Below are 12,033 nucleotides of genomic sequence, written 5' to 3'. Positions count from 1 at the left end.
TTTTTTAAAAAAATAAGAAAAGCTGTTTAAGCTGCTCAGCATCAGTGAGAATCATATATAACCAGAGCTGATTGCATTCATGTTCTTAAGATTCATAGAACCATAGGAAGCTATTTATCCATCTAGCCCAGTATTGCCTGTTCCGACTGGCAACAGCTGCTCTAGTGTCTCAGGTTTTCCCCATCACCTGCTACCTGAGCATTTTAAGTGGAGATGCCATGGGTGGAACTTTTCTGCCCGAGTAGCACATTGTACATGTATGTAATGGTGACTGAAAAGCCCGTTCTAACTAGGTCATGATGTAGCTGCTGCAGCCACCAACTATTTTCTAAGATGCATCACGTACATGTATGTAAGGAGGTTGATACTAAAAACGTTTTAAGTTTAAACATGATATTCTACTTTGGAGATATTGGACTCTGTCCTTGTGTATATACAGTGGCACAATGTGCAAGGTCTACCTGTTTTACCAGCCAGTATCTGACTTTAAAGCATGGAAATCCCCAGAAAATTCCCTTAAGCCGGTTTGCCAAAAGTTCCTCCATGCAATGCACATGGGCAAGTCCCATTCTGTAAAATTTCCTTTCCAGACAAATTACAATATCCTGTATGGGAACAGTGCCAAGTTATGGCATAAGCAGCTGAACTAGTGAAGAGTTTATCCACATAAAACCAATAAATTGCTGTGTGTTGAGAGCTTTCACTTGATTGTGGGTATTTCAGAAGTATAGGATCAGGTGCCTCAGTGCAGGAAATTCCTCTATGCCACACTGAGACTCTAGAAATCCATCCCTAGTCTAAGAAGTATCATTTTCTTAGAATGGAGCCATTTGCACCATCTTGTGGATGCAATTATTGAGGGCAACTTTGCATATTATGCAAAACTGTTTGCATACCAGTGTTATCCACAACAAACCTGTCAAGTGTGGACGTTCATGTCTACCATATGCACATGACTCACAACCTTGGTGGGCAACGCTCCCTAGATACATGAAGTAATGGAGACATGTGTTTAATACGGGAGTGGGGGAATACAGTATACAAACTGAGAGCACATTTATGCAACAATGTGTGGAACAATGCTTTGATGAGTGCTTGAGCTGGATATTAACAAAGGAAAGTGAGCTCACCATTTCCTGTGACATGTTTAACTATTACCTAACAGACACAGCAACAAATATTGCTTACTTCTTCTGTGGAGGAAAGATCCCAATTTGATAACATTTGGGAGTCCTTTCCCAGCAGAGCTTCTGCTATCTTAAATGACAGCTGGAACCTCTACCTAATAGGAGGCTGGGGCGTAACTTACTAATGAATAAGGATAATGACCTGCCACAGAAAATAACAGGGTGGAATGCTTATTTAATTGTGGTCAGAGCAGCATGTTTGGAATGGGAATATTAATCTTTAATGGAACTTTATCATCAGCAAACTGATGACTCCCAGTGATTGCTGAACTTGTGCGTGGAAATACAAGAAAGCTAAACAAATCAGAGAAATAATCCTGTCCTTTTAAAGAACCAAACACATTTTTTAAAAATATATATGATGTGACTGAAATCAGTTGGAAAAAATGTTTCCTTCAAGGAGGGGGAAAAAAATAAGGCAGTAGTACCACACCAGACATGATTCTATTAGAAAGTTATTTCTGGTATATGGAACTTACTGGCAAACTGAGCGAGATGTTAGTTATGACAGGTTAAAAACAAAATGTACAATAGGAATCATCTTCTGTTTCCACAATAATCAGTCCAATTAATCATTAGACAAGATATTTGGCTGTCAAATGATGATTTACAGCTAACGTACTTGTTAACTTCAGCTAGCCCTGATAAAATAAACCATGGATACATTCCAGCAAAATTGTGAGGACATTTATTTCCTTTATTTATTTATTTTATATTACATAACTTAAACAAATCCTTTTTATTTTGTGGCTTCTTTAGTAGTTTTCTCCCCCAATTTCAGAACTCTTAATTACATGCTCTCAGCGTTCAGGTATACATTTTCAGAAGGTAGGAATTTATTTGGGAACATATTTTTATGCAACTGGAACTGTCTCTGAAAAGGCTTGATAAGCGATTGGAAAGATTTGTAGAGGTTATGATGTAATTGTTTTTATTATTCCATTATCAATTCAGATTTCTTAAACAGTGACCATCTCCAGAATAAGTTGTCAGATATGACGACGTGAAGACTGTTGCTGAAATACGGAGGGGATTCATGATTCAACCGGACTGAGCTTCTTCAGTGCTGAAAATTACACATGTCATTCCAATACAATTGTAAGCATTCTCAGAAGCAACTTGTGTGCTAGGTTGGCGTTATAAGGACCATACGTCCTAAAGTTATTGTCACTGCTGTTACGGGTATCCACTTCATTTGCCTGTAAGCTTCAACACATTTTTTACCATGGCTCCAATGCCGTCATAAATGTGATGCAATTCTGTTTCACACATAAAGGCTGGGGTAGTTACAACCTTGTGGTTTGCGTCCACATGGGCCTCATAGAAGACAGTTAAGGAAAACACAGGGACTAAGCCAAGTGACAGAATAAACAGGAATATGCCTTTCTGCCTCACAAACCTTTATATGACAGCCACCTAAATGTTAGGTGCCTGCCAAGAAACTAACCACACCGTTAACAAACACCTAAAGTCAAGGAAGCAATCTCTCAACCTTGTGTATCGCTCTGACCCCACTTTAACCTGGCAGCTAAGATGGTCCTTCATGCCATTTGGGAATCCCTGAGCTTATGATCAATTTCTGCATGAAATTGAACCACAAAGTGGCACTTTCTTATCACTTTTATGTAACTACTCATTTTGTTCATGTCTTGAAAAAAATAGATACAGCCATGCAAAATGTGATTACTGAAAAATAATGTTGCATTGATCATAGTTAAAATTCAAATTTACTTTATTAGTATTGCATGACATTGCGTAACTTTAGGATGAATGACTGATTAAAGGGACAGCAAGGGGGGAAACTTTACAGAACTAAGAGTCAGCTTTTTACTGTAAACTTAGTGGCTTCATTCAGGTATTACATGAACAAACCTGGGTGAGCCATGTGGTACAGTCACAAGGAGATCAGAACACTGGTGGAGGAAGAGGAGTGTGGGGGGAGCGCACCGCACCATCACGGCTGCCCCCCCACCTGTGCTGGGTGCCCCACCCCCACGACGTGTGCCAGCCCCGCCCCTGCCTGCTCTCCGCCCCCCAGTGCCGGAGCATGAAGCTCCGCCACTGGATCAGAAGCTGCTTAGTTTTCAACTAATCACATTATGTCTGACTAGTGCTAATATTAACTAGCTCTGCCCCCAAAGTCACATGGCTTTTCCTGCCTCCTTCACATTAGATCATAACTTTCCAAGTGGGATGCCTGCTCCATGCATGGATAGCATAGAGTTATTTAGAACCCTGAGTAATACAGAGTTCTAAATATGGAGATTCCCCATTTCAGAAGTTATATCACAATGTTGCAAGAAGAATGATATTACTTTGGGGCAGGGCTAACACACAGAAACAGTACCATGTTCACACAACTTAACGCCTGATTAATCACAGTTTAGGGTCTGAACATAACCCGAAACTGCAATAATTTAAAACAGAAGTGAGAGCTTCTAAAATGTTCCTTGTAGCTGTGCAAAGGAACGAAGGGGACAGTGTGTGAGCCTGAGGCTCACTTATTTAACACTAAACCATAATTTAGTATTACATTGGAATGAGGCCAGTTACATTGCTAAAAAGCTTTTCCTGGTTTACAAATTTGTTTCAGGAAATTAAAAAAAAATCAAAAGGCTAACACTGTAACTGAGAATGTGATAAAACATTTGTTCAGGAACTGTATAGAACAGTGGTGGGCAACTTGTGGATCTCAAGATACTGTTGGACACTAAACAGCACCAGCTGGCACAGCCAATAGTCTGGGATGATGGGAATTGTAGACCAGGACATCTGGTATTCACATTTAAAACAGTCTCTTATGTTAGAATTCAGATAAAAAGTTTAATGATTTTCCTAAATGAAATGTTATCCTACTTCTGAATTGAACATACTAAGGCTGAATTCATTAAGGCTTACTTCTAAGCAGACATGGTTAATATTGTGCTATATCATTACTAATTATCAGGGTTTTAGAAAGCCAAGGAAGATGGTCATGCAGTTTATCAGCTAATCCAAATATATCACAGAATGCTTTCCTGAAAGCTCTTCAATTCTGTACAAAAAAGTACATCTCTGATGTCTTATCACACTGAACCTCCTAAACCCATATACACTTAAGGAGAAAGAAAATCCTGTTAATAGTTTCAGTGCAACTTGCTTCCAAACATGTGGCTCTTTGGGAGTAGCGGGTGGTGTGGGGAGGGGAGAGGAATAGACACTTACATTCAGCCTTCATCTGGTAAAAAAGGATATTGTTACTTCTTTAATATGGTGTTTTCCACCCATTGCTTTAATGGCCCCAGCAGTTCCAGCGTAAGGCCACTTACCACCTTGTTCTTCTTCATGTCCCACAGTGACTTCAGTACCAGGAAGAACCTTTGCAGCCAAAACGGGTGAAATGCAGCACAGACTGAAAAAAAGGTGGACAGAAAACCTTCACTTAGGTTCCTCCATTGAGGATTTTCTGTATTTACACCTCCCTGTTCCTTTGCTTATAAATATTTGGCACACCCTCAAAAAAATAAAAAATAAAAATACTAAACTGAGTAAAATCCTTATTAATCATTACACAGCAATGGGAATTTTAGTCCAACAGAACCAGGAAAAGAAGGCAAGGGTGGAAAATAATCTTAACAAAATCCTAAAAGGAATAAGGTAATTTTTGACTTCTAAAATACAGCTTTAAAAAAACAGCCCTTGGGAGAAGCAAAATAGCCCATGGACAGGATTGCTGAACCTTTTCGCCTCTCAAAATTATGCCTTCTCCAGCTGTTTCCTCACACACAGGGGGAGGGCACTCTTGAGTGGAAAAACACCCAGAGGAGAAAGTGTTAGGCAGTTCCATCCCATGCCGCTTTTCTGTTCCTTGTGGCAGCTGCCCAGAATGCTTCTCCATAAGAAAATGAAAGAAAAAACACACACAGAGAGAAATCATTAGAAATTCTATGCTGGCTGTTCATGTTCTGTAAGAGAGGTGGAAGATAAAATCTGGTTGCTGGGAAGGCTCATAGGGGGCCTTAAACTGGAAAAGTTGTGGGCTGTTAGCAGGACAGAAAAACAGAAGCAGAAGTGATAAGGAGTGTGAAAGATAAACATGAGTTTGAAGAAGGCCTGGAGGCAGAAAGGTGGTGAGAACAGGGACCTCAAACAAAAGTGTTGGTACAATGCCTGAAGGAAAGAAGATGTAGAGAGAAAGGATTGACATTGGACTGGGGAGCACTGGTGTGCTGTACAGGTACAGAAACTAGCACATCTTTAGAGCCATGTCCTGCTTGTGGGATTTCCAAATGCTGCGGGATGCCTGGCCCATCAGGGCTCCTCTTTTGGCTGATCAACTGAATAGGCCCTGCCCAACTTGTGATCTATTAGGCCGAAAGCAGCTAACCATCACCTACTGTGTGGACTGCCAATGCGTGACAACCTTGTTGTGCCAGGCAGTCAGCCAGCCAAAACATTTGTGGCTGGTGGGCTGAAGGCAGGTTGGTAGTGTTCCATACAATATGAACAAATACTCGCATCTTGTAACTTACACACCCAATGGGTTTCCCAGCTTTGTTGAAATCCTTTAGCACACGTTCAACTTCTCCATTCACTTTGCAGTCTTTTCCATCCACTGCAAAAGTAGACCTTAACACAAGAATGAATGACCCATAATTGTAATTTTACATTCCCAGAGGTACATCACGCTTAAAATAAGTAAAAGGCCCTTCCCTGTCTCTTGAAATGCAATTTAAACTACTCAAAGAAAGAAAGCAATTCCCATTTCCTTTCAACTTCTGCCCTAGCTCACTGGTCGAACATCATATTTGCATGCAGAAAGCCGCAGGTGCAATCCCCAGCATCTCTAGATAAGGCTAGGAACATCTCCATTCTTAAATTCTGGAGGTCTGCTACTAGTCAGTGTGGACAATGCTCTGACTCAATATAAGGCAGCCTCCAATATTCCTCCCTTCAACCCCACTTTAAAAAATAGGGCTGTGAGGCAGCAATTATTTATTCATAAAAGCAATTAATATCCTCTGCCTTATTGCCATACATAACCCAAGACACTCCTCTGCTTCAGTCCCTCCTCAGGAACACTAAATACAAGCTATATTTTTGGTATCTGTTTTAGTGTTGTTGTAAACCAGAGGTGGCTAACCTACGGCCCCTGGAATGCTATTTAACTCCAGCTCCTATCAGCCCCAGCCAGCATGGTCAATAGTGAGGTATGATGGGAGCTGTAGTCCAGCAATATCAGGGTGGGTGGGGGCAGAGGTTTGCCACCTTGGTATACATGTACAGCCATCATATGAAGGTTGTTTAAATCACCTGTCCTGCCGATCCATTTGCGTGCAGTGACTTACAGAGCTGACTAGGCAATTAAGAAAACACAAACTTCTTTCTATGGGTGTACATAATGGCCCACCACACAGCAGTTTGAAATTTGGTTCTCAGATTTGTGCTGCTCAATTTCTTTGGCAGATGAACAGCTGGATAACACCCAAGAGAAGGAAGCACTCCTTCCTTCAGACTTTAAGTAGTTTGCAAATGCTACACACAGAACCTGTTGATCATCGTTTGAAATCTCCCCATTACACAGTCCCTCCCTGGTTGCTCCTCTTGAGTCTTTTATGATCATTTTGCTTCAAGGTTCCAATCAATTAGTCACAGAGCAAGTGGCAAAGTTTTTGAAACAAAACAAAATAAAAAATTCCTTCCAGTAGCACCTTAGAGACCAACTAAGTTTGTTCTTGCTATGAGCTTTCGTGTGCATGCACACTTCTTCAAAAGTTTTTGAATACAGCTATCCTTATTGGACCTCTTTATTTTAAGTCTGTGTTTTTCATCTGTATTTTTATTAATTTTATCAAGTGTAATTTTCAATTGTTATAAAATATTTTAATAGTCTGTTGACTGCTTGTAAAGAAAGTCAAGTTTAAACTCAGTGGGTGAGGCTAAGCAATATATAAGGTGAAGGGAGTTGGATTGCTTGAATGCAAAACAGATGCAAAGTTGAAGCACTAAAAAAAATTCCCAAGGCAAAAGTTATACAAGGCATCAGTACTGTTTCTGTAATACATGAGAACCATTCTAGCACCGAGGCTGCCAAGTCAGCCTGAAAACATATTCCTCTCAAGCAGCAATAATGCAATAAAGCTTCCTTGTTTATTTTCTTATTCCATTAGTGATCCACAGCCAGCCTTAAAAGACCTCTTTAAAATGTTTTGACTCCCCCCCAAGGGAAAACAGGCATGCAAATAAGTAACAGATTGTTGAAGACTGCCTACAGCTGCAATCCTTCCTGCAATTCCACTGATTTCAGTGGCCCTTAAATTGCAGCATGCCAAGAAACCACCACCAGGAAGAATAATTATTAATACTTCTTAATAATTATTGTACTTACACCATACTGTATACGTTGTACGTTTAACATAGTTATGAGTGGCTCACAAATAAAAAAATGGCACATTAAAATAGTTTATAATATTTTTAATGTATTATTTTATCTTTAATAGTTTCAGCATCAAGATGTCCATACAATGTGGCATAAAACTTAAGACGCTTTTAAAAAGAAAACTTTTGATTCTGTTTTTCAACATTAGACTGGGGCTTGATTTGGCTATAAAAATGGTATGTGTATTTTTCTGGGGCATCAACAAACACACAACAATGAAAATATTTGTCCTTATGAAACAAGAAGCCTGAACAAACACATCTGGAAAATGGTATTTCTTAATGAACTACAACTTCCAACAGCATCTGTTAAGAGAGGCTAATTATCTAGAATTTAACAACTGCAATAGCGTATAAATTCAGAACTCACTCACAGATTTTTGGCTGCGCCGAAGCCTCCAGGAAATATCACAGCATCATGATCCTTTGCAGTAAGTTTAGCCAAATCTGCAATTTTACCACGAGCGATCCTTGCCGATTCTGCCAAGACATTTCTTAAAGAAAAGAGGTATAAAGTGAAGAGAAAAAGTTAACCACATAGTCAACTCCTTCCTCCTGGGCCGTGTTCAGAAAGTGGTGGTGGGGGATGAGTGTTCAGACCTCTGGGCTCTCACTTGTGGGGTGCCTCAGGGTTCTGTCCTCTCCCCCATGCTTTTTAATATCTATATGAAGCCGCTGGGAGAGATCATCAGGGGGTTTGGGCTGGGTGTTCATCAGTATGCGGATGATACCCAGCTCTACCTCTCTTTCAAATCAGAACCAGTGAAGGCCATGAAGGTCCTGTGTGAGTGCCTGGAGGTGGTTGGAGGATGGATGGCTGCTAACAGATTGAGGTTGAATCCTGACAAGACAGAAGTACTGTTTTTGGGGGACAGGAGGAGGGCAGGTGTGGAGGACTCCCTGGTCCTGAATGGGGTAACTGTGCCCCTGAAGGACCAGGTGTGCAGCCTGGGAGTCATTTTGGACTCACAGCTGTCCATGGAGGCGCAGGTTAATTCTGTGTCCAGGGCAGCTGTCTACCAGCTCCATCTGGTACGCAGGCTGAGACCCTACCTGCCCGCGGACTGTCTCACCAGAGTGGTGCATGCTCTGGTTATCTCCCGCTTGGACTACTGCAATGTGCTCTACTTGGGGCTACCTTTGAAGGTGACCCGGAAACTGCAATTAATCCAGAATGCGGCAGCTAGACTGGTGACTGGGAGTGGCCGCCGGGACCACATAACACCGGTCCTGAGAGATCTGCATTGGCTCCCAGTACGTTTCCGAGCACAATTCAGTGTTGGTGCTGACCTTTAAAGCCCTAAACGGCCTCGGTCCTGTATACCTGAAGGAGCATCTCCACCCCCATCATTCAGCCCGGACACTGAGATCCAGCGCCGAGGGCTTTCTGCGGTTCCCTCACTGCGAGAAGCAAAACTACAGGGAACCAGGCAGAGGGCCTTCTCGGTAGTGGCGCCCGCCCTGTGGAACTCCCTCCCTTCAGATGTCAAAGAGATAGACAACTACCAGACATTTAGAGGACATCTGAAGGCAGCCCTGTTTAGGGAAGCTTTTAATGTGTGGTATTTTAATGTATTTGATTTTTGTTGGAAGCCGCCCAGAGTGGCTGGGGAAATCCAGCCAGATGGGTGGGGTACAAATAATAATAATAATAATAATAATAATAATAATTATTATTATTATTATTATTATTATTATTATTATTATTATTATTATTATAGACATATAAGGAGCACTGCTATTAAAGGACCCCAGGAAAGAACAGCCTGAGATTGATAATTTAAAGTTACTGAACTTATTGGTAAAGTATTTAACAAAGTATTGTCATACTCAAATGGTTTGAGGGCAATATACAGAACTCTGATCCGAATACTGGGAACACTATTTACATATAACTCTGGGTGGGAGAGACAATCTAGAAAACTGAGGTTTAGATGAGACCAATTCAAATAGGGTAGACAGCTTCCCACAGAGTATCAATAGATGGTATGTATATATGTGTGCACTGGACAAATATAAATCTAGATATATTCACGTAGCTTGTCTTAAAATTTGTTCTTACCTTGATTCACCCTCAGCTGGCTGTCCTTTGCCATGATCAATAACGTGCATCTGAGAAATATCTGGAGCATACATTTGAACACTGGCTCCTTCACGGCTCAAATGGACCAATATCCTACAAAATGCATAGATATAGGAGATGAAGTAGCAAAATAAGCAAAACATTAAACTAAAATTTACTTCATATCTTGGTAGAAGAAACTATGGTGGGGTAGGGTAAAAAGGTAAAGGGACCCCTGACCATTAGGTGCAGTCGTGTCCGACTCTGGGGTTGCGGTGCTCATCTTGCGTTACTGGCCGAGGGAGCTGGCGTACAGCTTCTGGGTCATGTGGCCAGCATGACAAAGCTACTTCTAGCGAACCAGAGCAACGCACGGAAACGCACTTTTGACATGCTTTCGAACTGCAAGCTGGCAGGAGCTGGGACTGAGCAACGGGAGCTCACCCCATCGTGGGGATTCAAACTGCCGACCTTCTGATCAGCAAGCCCTAGGCTCTGTGGTTTAACCCACAGCGCCACTCACGTCCCCTGGGGGGTAGGGTATGACTCTCCAAAATACTCAAGGAGAAGCTATCTAACAAAGAAATGTTGCCTGCGTAATTAGACTGTTTACCGATTGATTCAACTGTTGATCATTTGGAGACCCAATGATTACACAAATACACTTACGCTGAGGCTTCGTGGATTTCAGTACCATCATAAACACCACATCCCGATAAGACCTGCAAAAAGAAAATCAGCCTAGTGATTTCAACATCACATTTCTTTTCCCAGTTCACATACACAGAGGGAACAGTAGTTTCTTGTCCAACTCAGTTAATTATTTCCAGAGTGATTGTTCATATGCTTTCATTACTGCAGCATAAACTTTCATGGATGAAGTGTTACTCTTGAAGGTCCCACATAAGAACTCTTTGTTTCTACTGTATACACTGTCTAAACTACTGGGGAACAATAATAAATTGTATTAAGATTTCCTTCCCTAAAACTCCCCCCCCCAAGTCAGTCACTGACTAGGGCACAGAAGTTTTGTTAATGCACAACTGTCTGCAACGTTCTCCAAATTCCCCCATATGTGCCAAATGCTTCACTCGGGACTCTTACATGAAACCATAATAGAAGTCTGAACTGTTACTCTCCACTCCACTTTTCACTGCAGCTCTAGTAAGTCTTTATGAGCCTAGATATGGTTTTTATGAGCCTGGATATTGTTATATATTTCAGCATGAACACGGAATGGAAGGGGGCGCGCGCTATAAAATGTAACTATAAACAAAGAAAGCCATGGCTTATCTGCGACCACAAAGGCCGCAATTCTCGACACTACTGAACACAGCGAAAACTTGCCTCTAAGCTGTAATAATTTTATATGTAGGGAATTGAGCAAAATTACCCGTACGGTAAGAGCCAAAGAAAGGCAGCAGAAAGGAAGCGAAACCAAACGAGGTATCTGTTTGGGGCAATGCCAGTATTCCTGAAGTGCGCAAGTGAAGGGCTCAAGTTCTCAGAGCTGCAGCTCGACCCCGACCAACTGCCTCCCTTCAAAGGACGCCAACTTTCCACTCCGCCATCTCTTTTTTCCTTGGGGGCGCCCCCGTGCCTTCGTTAACAGCAAGGCAGGAGGCGGCAGTGCAGCTTTGCCCATGGCTGCAGCCTGCAGCTGCCGCTCAACCTGTTGTATTTCTGCCTGTGTGCCGCACAGCCGCCGAGGGGATGGCAAGGAAAGGTGGTAGTAATTTTCCACGAAGCTCTCTCGCCTGTGGAGGAGGAGGAGCAGGAGAAGCAGCCGCCGCCGCCACCCCACCCACCCCTTTTAGTGCGCAAGGCTCGGCTGGCAGACGGACTCACCACAGCGACTCTGGCCCCGCGGAGACGCTGCGCCGAGCAATGAAACCCCGCGGCCGGGAGCCCCCTCAGCACGCGGAGCGACGAGAGGGGCGGCCTACAACCCGCTAACCTGGCGGCCAACATCCCCGCACCACTTCGCTCCGAAGGGAACGAGTCGCGGAACGAATGGGGGAGGGAGTTATATACACGGCGACACCGGAGCGCTCAGCGCGTTGCACCGGCGTCAATACGAGCGCGCATGGGCCCGGCAGGAACGCAGCAGCGCCACCCTCCGGCAAGGAGGCCTGTCGCGACACTGACGTCAGAGGACTGAGCTCGCAAGGAGAGTCTGACTCTCAGTCGGCCAACCAGGCGCAGGCAACGGAGGGCGCGGCAGTTTTATAGAGATTAGTTTCCGCTCTATCTTATAAATTCCCCATCATATTTTTGCATTTATATTTTGAACGCATTTCCCCAGAGCTCCAACTTATAAAAAGAACTTGCACACACTCAAGACAACGTTGCAAAAAAGTGGGTGGC

The 12,033-nt window shown here is 42.7% G+C and overlaps 1 protein-coding gene across 1 annotated transcript; it reads right to left on the bottom strand.

Annotated features, from left to right (window-relative positions):
* Positions 1 to 2,097: 2,097 nt before the first annotated feature.
* GATD3A (glutamine amidotransferase like class 1 domain containing 3A) lies at positions 2,098 to 11,691 on the bottom strand. Its single transcript, XM_033147120.1, has 7 exons — positions 11,515 to 11,691; positions 10,336 to 10,388; positions 9,667 to 9,780; positions 7,979 to 8,098; positions 5,703 to 5,795; positions 4,422 to 4,578; positions 2,098 to 2,507 (listed from the first exon to the last, which is right to left on the bottom strand). The coding sequence occupies exons 1-7, from the start codon at positions 11,635 to 11,637 to the stop codon at positions 2,379 to 2,381; spliced, it is 789 nt and encodes a 262-aa protein (XP_033003011.1). The 5' UTR covers positions 11,638 to 11,691; the 3' UTR covers positions 2,098 to 2,378.
* Positions 11,692 to 12,033: the final 342 nt, after the last annotated feature.

This window comes from Lacerta agilis, chromosome 4 (genome assembly GCF_009819535.1).
Source record: "Lacerta agilis isolate rLacAgi1 chromosome 4, rLacAgi1.pri, whole genome shotgun sequence".
In the NCBI taxonomy this organism is placed as follows: domain Eukaryota; kingdom Metazoa; phylum Chordata; class Lepidosauria; order Squamata; family Lacertidae; genus Lacerta; species Lacerta agilis.
The sequence above is the reverse complement of the archived record's forward strand: the minus strand, read 5'-3'. Positions and strand labels throughout refer to the sequence as shown.